At 32.9% G+C, this 15,109-nt stretch overlaps 1 protein-coding gene and 1 long non-coding RNA gene across 4 annotated transcripts; one reads left to right on the top strand and one right to left on the bottom strand.

Annotated features, from left to right (window-relative positions):
* The first annotated feature begins 2,322 nt into the window (after positions 1-2,322).
* On the top strand, positions 2,323-13,939 carry LOC148276535 (uncharacterized). Of its 3 annotated transcripts, none has more exons than XM_088234109.1 (6): positions 2,323-2,364; positions 4,521-4,570; positions 6,065-6,203; positions 9,487-9,578; positions 10,635-10,782; positions 12,867-13,939. In XM_088234109.1, exons 2-6 carry the CDS (start codon positions 4,532-4,534, stop codon positions 13,046-13,048), a joined length of 600 nt encoding a protein of 199 aa, XP_088090235.1. In that variant the 5' UTR covers positions 2,323-2,364; positions 4,521-4,531; the 3' UTR covers positions 13,049-13,939. The 3 variants fall into 3 exon arrangements, with proteins under 3 accessions (XP_088090235.1, XP_088090234.1, XP_088090236.1); XM_088234108.1 differs by having other exon boundaries at positions 2,323-2,402; XM_088234110.1 differs by having other exon boundaries at positions 2,323-2,573.
* On the bottom strand, positions 8,906-10,488 carry LOC148276536 (uncharacterized). Its single transcript, XR_015823705.1, has 2 exons — positions 10,245-10,488; positions 8,906-9,881 (listed from the first exon to the last, which is right to left on the bottom strand). It is a non-coding gene; the product is annotated as an uncharacterized LOC148276536 (long non-coding RNA).
* Positions 13,940-15,109: the final 1,170 nt, after the last annotated feature.

Genomic DNA, 15,109 nt, shown 5'->3' with positions numbered 1-15,109 from the left:
GGACAGCCGTCGTAACGGTGACTAGAAAGTGATTTCCTAGAAAAACGGTGTTAAATGGTGTTGATAACACTGTTTTCCTAGGAAACCACTCTCTGGTCACCGTTACGACTGCTGTCTACCGCATCACCGTTCACTACGGCCGTTAAGAAACGGGCACCGCTGTCCTAGGAAACTCTAGCTTTAGCGGTGAAAGACTGAACAATAGCTGTCGATGTGATGATGAGACACCCTAAGATGTCCCTCATTGGTTGATGCATTGTCATAAGGACTTATCACATGAGGTTATATCATACATGGTAAAAATAGTAAAGGTTTAAGTTTGTAAGTGAAAATTATAGATGGAAGTTCATTGTAATTTATTATATAAATAAAACACGAGTGATACTTTAATCCACAAATTTGGAATATCCAGTGACCGGTTTCATCGCTTTCGCGACATCTTCGAGACTGGTATCTTTATTAAAAAGTTAAATGTATTTATCCAGAACAGAGGTAAGGATACATAATTCAAAGTTATATGTTAGTAAATTAAATGAAGTTATTTTTATCTTAAGGATCATTATCAACAAATTTTCTATGGGTTAACTAATGAATTGATATAATGCTATTTTAATGAGTTTAAGTATTTTATTTTATTTTTGGTGTCTCATCCTTCGTGAGTGTGGTTTTGTAAATAATGATTTCTGAAAAACAAAGGGTAAAAAGTCATTAGTAAAATTATATTACAATGGGTAAAGTAATGGAGAATGCACACGTGTTATCTGTTCATTAAGTAATTCTACGTCGGGTTTATTTTTTTAATCTATTAATTTCGAGAATTTCTAATTTGTCAAGTTTATGGCCTTTGGGTGCAAAATGAATTATTTTTACATTATTTTTTAATTCGAAGGAATGTTTGTTTTCTATTAAATGATTGGGAAAATTTGAATTATCTTTATTATTAGACCACGATTGTATAATATGATCTTTTGTGGCTACGTAGCATGTATTTTTACAGTCGTTACAATTAAGAAGGTAAGTTCCTAAGTTGGAAAACTTATTTTTTTTGTCTTTAGTATTTACCAACAAATTAGCTAAGGAATTATTATTGTAAAAGGCTGCATTGCATTTATTTTTATTTATTATTGGTCCAATTTAATAATACAATAATAATTCCTTAGCTAATTTGTTGGTAAATACTAAAGACAAAAAAGATAGATTTTCCAACTCAGGAACTTACCTTCTTAATTGTAACGACTGTAAAAATACATGCTACGTAGGCCAAACGGGTAGAGCCTTTAAAACACGCATAAAAGAGCACATACAATCATGGTCTAATAATAAAGATAATTCAAATTTTGCCAATCATTTAATAGAAAACAAACATTCCTTCGAATTAAAAAATAATGTAAAAATAATTCATATTGCACCCAAAGGCCATAAACTTGACAAATTAGAAATTCTCGAAATTTAAAGATTAAAAAATAAACCCGACGTAGAATTACTTAATGAACAGATAACACGTGTGCATTCTCCATTACTTTACCCGTTGTAATATAATTTTACTAATAACTTTTTACCCTTTGTTTTTCAGAAATCATTATTTACAAAACCACACTCACGAAGGATGAGACACCAAAAATAAAATAAAATACTTAAACTCATTAAAATAGCATTATATCAATTCATTAGTTAACCCATAGAAAATTTGTTGATAATGATCCTTAAGATAAAAATAACTTTATTTAATTTACTTACATATAACTTTGAATTATGTATCCTTACCTCTGTTCTGTATAAATACATTTAACTTTTTAATAAAGATACCAGTCTCGAAGATGTCGCGAAAGCGATGAAACCGGTCACTGGATATTCCAAATTTGTGGATTAAAGTATCACTCGTGTTTTATTTATATAATAAAATAGTAAAGGTGATTGTTGAAATAAATAAAAATAGGACACAAAATGCCGAACGCTCTTAAAGTAGAACCAAAGGTCTGTTGATGCTTGTCAATAGTCCGGCTTCTCCTGTATGAGTTACTACCACCAGATCCTCATACTTTTGTCAAAGAAATTAGAAGGAACATACCTTTCGCAGTTAATATAAGCCTTGTACATAATAAGCAAGGCAAAAAATATGCAATTCCTTTATTAAAAAAAATAAAATGTAAATGGTACCACCACTCACTAAACTATTCAGAAAAAACTACCGATTTCTACTGTTTTTTTTTTAATCTACCGATTTTTAACAGGCAACCCTACCGATTCCTAAATACCAACTTTTGCCACACTGTTCGGCCCGTTCGCCGTTGGACGTTATTGTGTCTTGTTTCTTTTGTCTTTGATTTAGTAATTTTTTTCGTGCTACGTTGACGTCTGTGACAGGTAGATAGTTGATAATTCCGCGGCCTTGCACTATTTTGGTGATTATAACTCTCCCTATCCTGTCAGAGCTGCATCTCTGATAATATTAAATTCATCAATTCCATTTGCTAAAAAGTTAAGATTTATAGAACAACTTTTTTTATCCGCGTATAACCGATGGTTTGAAGGCACTTCATAAATTCGACATATTTTTTCGTATGTCAAAATCGGTAATAAAGCTAAGCATTTGGTATCGTTCATTTGAATTGCAATAATTTCATTACTCTAACTAATTAGGTCTCCTATCTGTATGATCGAGGTCGCGACATTACACCACGTTTTCCTTTCGTATTGTTTATTAAACGAATAACACTTGTTCAGTGCAATTTATTGTTTATTCAAGTGACAATTTAATATTTTTATTGTAATGCAATGTCTCAATATGGTCTCAAGTTTATTTTCCGATTAGATTTTTTTTTGAATAATGCAGAAACTCATTTGTCATAAGAATACTATCAAATAGATATTCATGTATTTTACTTAAAAAATAAAAATAATATATTCAACGGTTATAATTTACAATGACTCGAATTGGACAGAAGTTTATAATTCTAACAAAGATTTGATGAGAATAAATAGCTGTATACAAATAGATTATCTCCCTAGGGAGTTATTTAGATTTAAATTTTTTGCAACAGGGGGGAAACATTCCCGATCGAACTTGTTTCTTCCGGTTTACTAACAAGCTAATGTACCGAAACACCCCATCGCCGTCAGAATTGGGAAAATTTGATTGATGGTGACAGACAAATTGACTGTAGATACTTAGGTTGCTCTGACGGCAATCGGGGCATTGAAAGCAGTAAATTTAAATTTAAAAAAAAACGTGAATCTTTTGAAAACAAAGATTTTTTAAAAATAAAATAAATTACCGTTCATTACAGCTATAAAAATAAATATTTTTTGCAATCGGATCTAAAAAGAGGCCACAAGTTCTTAAAAACAGATTCGGGTAAGTGGGTGCTTTCAATTTGTGTTAAGTGATCACTTGAAACAGCCAATGACCGGTCACAAACCCTGTAGATGCCTAGACTTCCATATTCTGTTCTCAAAAAATGTTTTCCCTCGGTCGCAACCTATTTAAATTGAAATATTTGGGATTAACACTTGATAAATTCATGAAATGAACTTACATTTTGAAACAATTTCTACTAAAATAATCTGAACGATAAATCGCTTCTTGGCACTAAAAAATATTCTTATGCATTAGTTAACTCTGTTTTGTATGGGCAAATTGGATGGGGAAGCCGTACCAAAACGACCCTGGCTTGAGCAGCAATAGCACCAAAAGCAATGATACAAGTAATTTTGGTAAAACTTCACCGATATCCAAGTGATTTAATTTTCAAGGAATTCGTGGTGTTGGATATTCGTCAACAATATATAATAAGAGCAGTGGCGGTTATTCAATTGAATAGGGACAAATACACAACAATCAATCATCTAAGAACCCCAATAAGGATCTGATTTTCAAAAAAGTGTCAGCACTCCTTTGGCACAAAGGCCTTAGCCTTAAAGGAAATGTGGTGGTGTGGTCAAGCCAAAGAGAGTGCTGGCCTTGTTTCTTTATGCCATTGGTCGGGAGGAGTTAGAGTAACTAATGACTATTGAAGGAAGACAAAAATTGTGTCAAAACCTCGTATCTATTTATATCTAAACGCTAGTAATATTATGTGTTGCCACAAAAAGAATGTAGAATTTGAAGATATAAAAAAGTACTTGCCGGTCTCAGTACGGGGTGCTATCCCTGGCTAGACTGGCTTTATGATACAATAAAATAAATAGACATTATGTGTGTATGTACTCTTGACCTGCGTTTATGTATGTATATATGTATGTACTCAAATCATTCGTAAATAAAACATAATGACAAATAATTTAATTATCTAAGTTTGTAATAGTTCCTTTGGAGCCGCCATCGTCTTAGACCCGCCTTGAAGGAAGCTTCTACTAGGAATGGAGGTGATCTCCTTCAGAAGCCCATTTTAAATATTTACTCGATCATAACTGAGACCTCTTTCATAATGTGCTTGCCTGTGATTGAAAATTGAGCCCGTCTTAATTTGAAATTCAAATGATATCATTTGGCTTAATTGTAATAAATATTTTTTTTTCAGTTCACATCATAATGGAATTATCAAGAGTGCCTTTGAGTGATTCCATCTTTGTAAGTTATCAATTTATATTTTATGAGGGTATTTAGATTATAGTGCAGTGCACAACGGAGTTTTAGTCCTTATGTATGGAAGTGAAACATGGAACTGGCAAAGGAAGGTTGAAAGCCGAGTGAATGCGGTTGAAATCGATATCTTAGACGAATGTGTGGGAAATCAATCTGTAACGTACGCGTTACCACGATTAATACGCCGGTTCGTCACCCGCGTCTGCCGCAGTCAAGCTTCCCGGCGTAAGTGGGAAGCCGCCCTCCCAGACAGAGTCAAAGACAAAGTCGGAAGGTAGGAGCACAGCTGCGCCGACCGCAAGTCAACCTCAATAGCCCTGAAAAGGACTTTCCACCCGGTCCAAGTGGTGCAGAGAGGCGAAGGCCCAGTCAGCAGGCAAAGCGGAGCGAAGAGCGAAGTGCAGGAGGGCGAATAGGGCGGAGAACGGAATAAAACACGTGTGCAAGGTTCAGAGTTAGGAACTCAACTAATTTATTCCTACAAAATAATCGCCTTATAAAGCGGTGCGCGTCGGGCTCCGTGAGTCAGCCATCCCACCCGCGCCGGCTGCCTCGGAGTGGTGGGGGTAGTTCTCCCCCGCCACTCGCTACATGCCGCCGGCCGTAGGTGGCGTAAATACGGGCGCTCAATGCCCGTACGGGCCATTTCGTCGGCAGCCGCGACGCGCGCAACATGACAATACAATACATTTTATTGGCAATACAATATAGGCACTTTTCAGGGCCTTACAAACATGAAATACATAAATACATACATAAAGAGTAATCCCTGGCTATATTTCCCCGGTATTACTGAGGCCAGGCTCGAAAGCGAATCATTTATCTTTATTGGGAGCCTAGCGCTCAGTCACACAAATACCGGGTTCCTAGCTACGTTTATTAATTCACACATTTACATATATCATTTACAACAACTTTCATTTGTCCATTTTAACGTTCATCGCGTGTCCGGAACACAATCTATGATAGGGTTACGGATTATGAAATCAGGCGAGAGTGTAAATCTGAGTCAAGTATAATTGATAAGATTTAGAAAGGGTCTCTGAGATGGTTTGGTCACGTAGAACAAATGGACAACAAAATAATGGTAAAACAAGTATATGGCAAAAATTAACGGTAATGTGAGACGAGGACGACCAAGGAAGACATGGCATGATCAGATAAACCAAAATCTTAAGTCTGGTCATGTCAAAAGCAGACAGAACCGAAGGGCATGTATGACAAGATGTATGAATGTGCAAGAAGCTAGAAATATATGCCAGGATAGACGTGTGTAGCAATCCATTCTCTCTGCCTACCCCTACGGTGAAATGGCGTGATGGTAGTAGTAGTAGCAGTAGTAGTAGATGATTGTAGTTTTAAATTCAGGTAGTTCATTGATTTATTTCACCCGCTTCATCATCATCACTTTCCTATCCGCAGTTGAGTAAAAACATTACCATTTACAGCGCGCTATAATTGTGTTTGAAATATTTTCAGTCAAATATGAATGCAATCATGAAGAACGATGTGGAAAATGTTCGTGTTATTGTGGCTGAGGGCCCCAGCGAAGCATACTTCGAATGGATTGCGAGGAAAATGACTCCTCCTCAAAGTTCTCCAAATCCAAGGGTCCAAAGTAAGAACATTTAAGTAAATACTTTCTTAGTAAAAAATGTATTTTCGGTTGGTCCTCCACTTTTGTATTAATTTGGTTTCTAATATGTGTACAAAAGTTCAAAAATATAATATTTTTGTACTCTAGAATGAACAAAGCATGAATCTTAACATATTGCAACAGAGATGTAGATCTTCTTTGAGACAGGAATTTTGTGGGCTAGTTTGTGAATTTTTGGCCAAAAACAATACTGTAACGATGTCCCAGCCTCCATATTCATCAGACATGGCTCCGTGTGACTTTCCTATTTACAAAAAATAAAGAGAACCTTAAAGGGCCGTCGTTTTACAAGCATAGATGACATTAAAAGTGCATCGCTGAAAGAGCTACAGGCTATCCCAAATATCGAGTTTAAGAAGTGTTTCGAGGATTGGAAAAAGCTCTGGCACAAGTTCATAGTATCAATGGGGACTATTTTGAAGGCGACAACATTAATGTAGACGAATAAATTAATATTAAAAAAAAAACGAAAATTCCCGTTATTTTCTGAACACACCTCATATTTTACTTTTCACAAAATACAAATGTAATTGAAATAACTTGTCATCACAAATTACAGCATGTATCTGCATAGCATTACGTCTGATCATAATGTACAACAATAACTTTTCGTGCTCGCGTACTGTTTTTTTTAGCTCCGAACCATTTCCACATTAAATGGATAAAAAGTTAACATATGTAATTTTTAGTAACTAAAACAAAAACTCTAAATATGTGTGTCATGTGCAAATGAAAAACGATCACAGTGAGTTGAGTGAATGTTTCTTGCGGGTTTATAATCCTCTTTTTATTGTTTAAATTATCAATTTGCAAATACAACATATTTGACAGTTTTGATGTAGGTAGTACATCAAAATTCGATATTCAAGAAAGAGAGGTCCACTTTTCATTAGTTCTCTCATTAGATGAGCAAAGTAGCGTAAAACATTTGACTACCCTGGCAACACCAACAAAATGTCAATTTTGTTTTCTTTGACAATCTGGCAGATGGAAAAATAATTAAATTTTGGAAAATTAAATTTGCTACTTTCACATGCATTTGCTACTTACACATGAAATTTGATCCCACTCTGTTTCTTTAAGATCCCAGCAGTATTTCTACACTTTACAACACGGCATAGTTGAATTCAAATCGGGAGTTGCTTACTGAGGGATGTCTACAAAGAAACTAATGGGTCAAAACGTAAAACTACTCCTTTAAGAGTAGTTTAGTCGCCTCCTGTTTGATGCGCATATGCAGTTTCTGGACTATTCTTAATTCTATGGACCAAATATACATAAATGATAAACTATCTCCTGCAAATAAACAACTGCTCTGGCTCTCCAAAGCCACAAAAGCATATGGTTATAAGTTCGCGTGGACAAGAAATGGAAATATACTTGTGAAAAAAGATAATGGTTCCCTTGTTTTGAAAATCCAGGGTGCTGATGATATTCCACTACAGTAATAAAAAGGAACCGTTTATTTATTACCAGATACTTCTTCTCCTCTTCTTCAAGTTGGATTACAAAAAAACGTTTTTTTTTGTTGGTGAATTTTGTATTTTGTTGAATTCAGTAAAAATACAAGACAATAGTTCTTATAGATAATTAACAAAAAGAAATCATTTCCTTCTTTCTACCGAGGTATATTATTCATACATAACCTTCCGAACATACCTCACACGACGGTATCACATTCTTTCTTAACACAGAAATTACTAATAATATATTACTACAATAACATTTTACTACTCAAATGCCGTTTATATAAGTTTTACTAAAATGAAAAAATATATACAACCCTCACTTTACATCGTCCACCGTCTCTAGATAGTAAAGTCCTTATAAACAAATTACAAGAATTTATTAGAGATACCGTTTTTTGGAAAATATTGATTTTTCATTTGTTCTTTTAGGTTTATTTATTTTTTCCTAAATGAAAATATTTATTGTATACGTGATGTAACGTAAAACGGAAAAAATCATGTATACCCATGCACAGGCTATGCCTATTACGGATTTTTTTTCTTCTTATTATTATTATTTTATTGAAATAAACGGCACTTAGTGCCTTTTACATATAAGTTGCATATACAATAAAATACATACATGTAAGTGGAATAAGTAAAATATAGTATTGAAAACAAATTATTACTAAACAGTTATTTACAAATTAAGGAGTCAAAAAAAAGATAGATAGTTTAAAAATTATATTACCAGTTATAAAATTACTTAAAAATAAAATATTTGGTCATAGAAATATTTTGAAACTGTAAAAAAAAACAAAAGTAAAAAAGCAACACATATTAATAAAAAAATTTAAACAATTTTTAATAACACTAAACGATTTATATATATTTTTTTAATTACATGTATTTTTATTTAAAACTACTACTTAGGTAACTAGTATAAATACATACTGACAAAAAAAATTGAAAAAGAGAAATATTTCGTACTTTTAAATAAAATCAAGAAAAGAAAAGAAAAAAAAACATTAATAAAGAAATTTAAACAATTTTGAAGAATACCAAATGATAAAAAAAATAATATCTAGAACTATTAGGTACTAGCTTCTCATACCCATGAAATACAGGTGAAGGGCCGTCCTATATGAACTAACTATGTAGTGTAAAAAAAAATTGCAATAAATATTAAAAATAATAAAATGAAAGTCAATCGGAGAAAGTTGAAATGTCATTTATTTAATATTTCACCTGAATACATTATATGATTAAATTGACAATGTACGTAGCTTGTATAGAAATGTCTTTTTACTATACGTCAATGGATATATTATTATTTTTTATTTATTTAATTTAGAAAATAACAGAAACAGGAAATATGATTTATTTTCGACTTTCTTTCTTTCTTTCTATCCATATTTTTTAATTCAATAATTTAGACTTTGTCGTTTACATAAAATTTTCGTCAACAATCCGTATATTGCACGATTTGCATTTTTTGCATAGCAACAGTCCAGGAGTGATCAGCACGGAACATCCATGGTTGAGAGAAAAATATATATATTTTTTTGATCTCACTGAGAATTGAACCCAGAACCCTCCGTGCCTCGAGGCAAACTTTGGGTCTGCCAAATAAGTGTGATGATTATTTGAACCATTAATATTTATAATATTTTGAGTTTGTCCAAATGTTTGTAGACAAAAGACTGGATTTAATCAAGATTAACAGGTTACAATGAGGATGGAGAACATTTTTATTTATTATGTACTAATTATATATTGCCTTATTTTTTAATTAGAGAGATCAAGGCCATCTTCAAGTGTAAAACCTATGGCAACCACTCCTTCTGAAGTTGAAATTTCTTCATCTGAATCTCTGTGCCCCGAATATGTGAGTGAAATGACAAAATATGTCTAAATTATTTGCACATTTCATTTGAACTGCATTTTAGTTTACAAAAAAGCTTAGTTCTTCCTTTTCTTTGCAACTTTTATGAGACATTAATCCGTTTCCAGGTGAAATGAAGAACAGTTCTGTGTGTGGAATTAATAGACATGAAACCCTCATGATCGTAGATCAATGGCGCTTGTAATTTTCTTCAACTTTACATGAGAGCGGTTTAATTTTTTTTTGACACTATGTGACAACTTGATAAGTGCTTGGGTTAGTTTCGCATATTTTATTTCTTCAAACCTGGAATATAAAGCCTTTTTATAAACTTTTCACAATTAAATATAAAAGAAAGTCAATGTCGTATTTTTCGCACATTCATCGTTGTTTTATGATCACGACGAAATATTAGTTTGAATGGTGGTTCTACACCGCAATATGTACATAAAAATAACCAGTTCATATGCTTTTGTTATTAATTTTTATTTCAAGTACTCTACCCCAACTCGATTCCCATTTTCTCAGTTCATGCAATATTATTATTATTCGAGCACACATAAGAATATGCTTATGTGTGCCCTACTTCCAGATTTAAAAACAAATAATAAATATACCACTAAAACCCAAATCCTAAGTCATTACCAGTAAAACTAGGAATCAACTTACGTCCTTCTATATCGGACAACAAATTTTCTTATACCCCCTTTCCAATACAGAGTAAAAATGTGGCCAATACCTTCCTCAGCCTGGAAATCTCTTCCATGAATCTGGGATAAGGTTATATATCCTTGAGTCAATATAGTATTGTTGCCTTAGAGCCAAAAAAAGTATTAACTCCTCTATAGAATCGGATCTTTGTTGGAGTGCCTAGTATTATGACTATGACAAAAAGTTGGGTATTTTTCCCTACTGAGATGCGTGCCTGCTACTGATCTCAATATATACTGTTGATGGATATCCAGTACTTGAAATTCTTTGAAGAGTGAATCACTCCTTAGAGTAATGATAGGACATTGGCTAATGTGTTGATTTTATTGTTATTATTGTTGTTTTCAGCTTTGGAATAGTACCATTGCCAGAGATGCGAATGCTCAATCGCCATCGTCATCGCCTTTTAGCGATGTTTATTTAGCTGGCATGTCGCGGCGGATGAATTCAAGAATAATGCAGTTGAAGTTTTCCACTCCTCAGAACAGCTTGCAATGTATGTACATTTCCATAATTGTGTAGAGTTAATGCTAATTAAATTAAGTAAAAGCAGTTGATCGCACTCTTTGCCGACTATTCAGATAACATTTCATGATCCATCTGTTGAGTAGATCCAGTTTTGAATGCTGTGATACGATCCGAAAGCAGCACTCAACCTAAAAAACTCAATGTGTCTGTAAATAAATAATGTGTCTGTACAAAATAAATTCTTCACAAAACCAAGTCACAGAAATGTCTCTTAGGTATTCTATTTGTTGAAAAACTGGGTTTTATCAAACATGTATAAAACATTACAAAACCCTGATATACATCCCTTGCTTTTTTCACATTCCTATATCTTGTCATATGTGCTATACAATTATGCTACATTTAAGACCTTATGCTCACTTTAAACATTTTAAATTTTCATTTCGTTTCTTTATTTTAACATATATTTTGTTTTCTTACTTGTTATTTAATTTTATTTATTTATTCATAAAAAGATACATATTACAAAAAAAAAACATATCCTTAACTCTTATGAGGCCAAGAGCCCCGTGTTGAGTTGAGATACAACATAATGGAAAGTGGAAGCATGAATTTTAATGAAAGTTCACACATAGTTTTAAATCGTAGAATCAAACTTAGCAGAAAAGATATTAAGAACAAATGCTAAAATAGAAGAGGAACTGATTATAGAAAACAATGACACAGAAAAAAATGCGTATAATCCACTTACATCACCGGAACCAACGAATTCTAAGATAAGGAAATTAAAAAATAGTTACTCTGCAGGAACTAATTATTTAAATTCAGCGCTTTTCAAAAGATATAGTCAATACATTACAACACTCTTAACTCATATAGTCAATCTTAGTTTTATCACTGGTATCTTTCATAATCATTGCAAACTAGCGGTCATCAAACCCATTTATAAATCTGTTAATAATTTGGATATTTCTAAACATAATTTTAAAGGTTATAGAGACAATTGCTAAAAATAGACTTACTACCTACCTGACCTATAGACTTACTAACAGCAATATGGTTTCAGAGAAAAACTTAGTACAGAAGATGCAGCTGTGGATCTAACACAACGCATTGCAAATAAACTTGATGCGAAACTAAAATGTGTAGCTATTTTTCTAGATTTGGCAAAAGCCTTTCATACAGTGTCTCACTAAGTACTAGTTCACAAATTACGTGAAATCGAAATAGCTGGACAATCATTAGCACGGTTTACAAATTACCTCAGTGAGAGGACTCAAAGTGTATGTATAAATGGTGTCCGTAGTAAACGAAAAATTCGGTGTCCACACTAGCGCAGCAACACAAATTAACTGTACTGTCCCACTTGTATCAACCTCCTTTGGTAAAAAACAATATAATTGCTCCAAAAATATTTAATGATTTACCAATTATAAAAGACTCAAAAAGTTTTTTTAAAAAATAACTGCACATATAAATAGTGTCGCGAGAGATTTTTTTGAAAAATATATGTAGATTAATAAACTTCTTACTTTATATCATTGGTACACATATTATTTATATTCTTATGTATTACATTACTTTATATTTGTTTTTTCTTATATATTTTACTATATTATTTATGTTTAAGTAACATTGTGTATTCTTAGCATATATGATATATTTAAAAAAAAAAATTTATATATTTCTTACAATTGATTAGCTATGCATTTATAATTAAGTAATTTGAGTTTTTTTTGTTATTGTTATATTAGTATAGAAAACTTATACTTTAAAATATAAAAATTTCCATCTTAGAACAGGCTGAGCCATGTTAGGTGGAGACTATCCTAACTGGGGAACGCTCTGTATTCATTTTCTATTCACTAGTTGTGTATAGATTACCTGGTATTAAATATGTACTGCCGTCATAAGAAAATGTGCGAAAATGCCCAACACTGGCACTACAAAAATGGTGTTTTTTGGAAAATAGTGAAACCTTCATCAATGTGGGTGAGATTGTACTGAATTAACCTACTAGGGAAACCCTTGAAAATCCTTTTCAATTTTAGCATTTTAAATTAGTTTGAAACATTTGAAAATACTCAAAATAAATAATAATTTCATTTCCAGTTGCTGTCAGCTGGGCGGTCGGTGTGAACGGTTCCAGAGTGGTTGCCGATTCAATCAAGAATGAAGAGTTATTAGCCTCCATTCGGGCCACCATAAACAAATCTATCCAAGAGAGAATCTCTCACGATCCAGATTACAATCCCGACAAATTCATGAATATCAATCTATTTGTAAAAACCTGAATTTGAGTTATTTTTATAATCAAAATTTCCTTTTGCTGTCGTTTTTCATAGTTTTATATTGACATTTATATATTTACATTGACAGTTGACTTTTCTAGAAATACTTTATGATTTTCACCAGATGAGGCTTAAAAAATGTATTGTAATAGATGGCTGAATGCATTGACGTATTAATAGACATAGACATGCCCCGAGCCTTCAAAAATGATGACACTTAACTCATGCCCAAAAGCTCAGTCATGCCCAACGCGTATTTAGTAGTTTTTTGACCGCCACCCAGACGTGACATTTGGAATCGAAACCAAAATGCCTGCTTGTGTCATGAAAGTGTGTAAAAACTTTTCGGATAAACATTGTAAAAATTGCTGGGCTGCCCTGAAATAAGGTAATTTAGTTTTTTTTTCATTCTCCAAAATTCTTCAGTGCAAAGAATTAAATGAAAGAATCTGATCGGGATCCACCAAAATTGAATGTTAATTGTTCATTTAAAAATACAAACTTTTTTTATATACCAAAAATGAATATCCTCCAATTGTTGGTGGCAAATGCATGATCGTCGAATACAACCCGATATAAATAATCAAACTTAGTAACTATGGTATGTTTTTGTGTCACTTCTTTTTGAAATATTTTACTCTATAGGGCAGGGCGCATCTATGTATTAATATCTCAATGGCTGAATGGTATTAAAATACAGATATTCATTAATGATTTTGATAAAAATACCAATAAAATGTTTTGATTTAGTTGAATTCATTTAAAATTTATTCCAACAGAGAAGGAAAATATTTTTGGGCCCTGTAAATGACTAGACTTCCAAATTTATTTATTTATTCATACAAAGATATATTCAGTAGAACCGCGATATAACGAAATCCAAAGGACCAAAAATTAAAATTTCGTAATTACGAATTCCCACATATAACGAAAAAAATAAAAAAATCATGCCAGGTACCAGAGGCGGTTCCTTAGTATGTGCATAAGTGCAGTGCACTGCCAAGTAAAAATTTGTGTCAATAAATTAGTAATTTTATTTATGGTAAAAATATGTTATAGGTAGGTACAAAGAAAAAGAAATTTGTTGCAATATACTCGATGAATTCGTTGCAATATTATTATACTTGTAAACATCATAATATTTCATACTAGCGCCAAAAAATCTAGCGAAATCGACTCTAGCTGATGATTTTCTCATCTTGTCTACGCATGCACAATCGTCACAGTGCATATTCAGTTTTGGACAATTTTTTACCTTGAATTTGTTTAAAATATAACATATCTCCTAAAATCGTCATATGAGCGAGACAGACAATTATTCTTACTGATGAATTGTGCGTTAGACGGAGAAGATAATATACATATTCCGGGCATTGCCAACGCATGCGCAGATTTGAAGTTTAAAGTTCGTTTGTAATGTCACTTTGAGCATGCGTAATGACATGATATTAGTATAAATTTAGTTACCTATAACGTGGGTATTATGTTGGGCGCATTAAGCGTTTCTGGATCCGATGCGCGGGCTGTCACACTATTGCTCGTTTGTCACGTAGACCTATCATATTATTAAGAAATGCACTGCTAATGTTTTCGGTTAGGAGCCGCCAGTGCTAGGTGCGTATATGTTACGCGCCGTCGTAAAAAAATGTTGCGCGGCTTCAAAAAACAAAACAGACGGACTGACGTACTCGGCAGTATTCGGAGAGGTTTGGAGGTTTTCTTTCACACATGCGCTTACATACATACACACGCACTTTGACAGTTCTGGGTGTCGACAGACCGCCGCCGAAAAGGCCATAAAACCGTTCGCATACGGCAGATGCAGCGGCGGCGCGGCTTTGAAGGTGCGAAATAATATTTTCATCTTTTAACATTTTTTATATCGTTATAAATTTACATAAATTTATTGGCATTTTTTCGTATGGGACTAAAATGATTTCGTTATATAAATGCATTTTTGTATGAAAAATTGGTGTTAGGGAATGAATTTCGTTTTTTTTTCGGTATACGTCATTTTTCGCCATATTGCATTTTGTTATATCGTGGTTTTACTGTATTTCATAA

The sequence above is a fragment of the Micrasema longulum genome, unplaced genomic scaffold (assembly GCF_059751315.1).
Source record: "Micrasema longulum isolate JH-2025_06_02 unplaced genomic scaffold, ASM5975131v1 h1tg001205l, whole genome shotgun sequence".
Lineage (NCBI taxonomy): Eukaryota > Metazoa > Arthropoda > Insecta > Trichoptera > Brachycentridae > Micrasema > Micrasema longulum.
This window is presented reverse-complemented; position numbering and strand designations above follow the sequence as displayed.

What these genes read in the sequence shown, in the direction of transcription:
- LOC148276535 (XM_088234109.1), top strand. Translation starts at nt 4,532, where the DNA reads ATGGAATTATCAAGAGTGCCTTTGAGTGATTCCATCTTT. An exon ending in TCCAAATCCAAGGGTCCAAA is followed by an intron (nt 6,204 to 9,486) that starts GTAAGAACATTT and finishes TTTTTTAATTAG; the next exon opens with AGAGATCAAGGCCATCTTCA. An exon ending in TCCTCAGAACAGCTTGCAAT is followed by an intron (nt 10,783 to 12,866) that starts GTATGTACATTT and finishes TTTCATTTCCAG; the next exon opens with TTGCTGTCAGCTGGGCGGTC.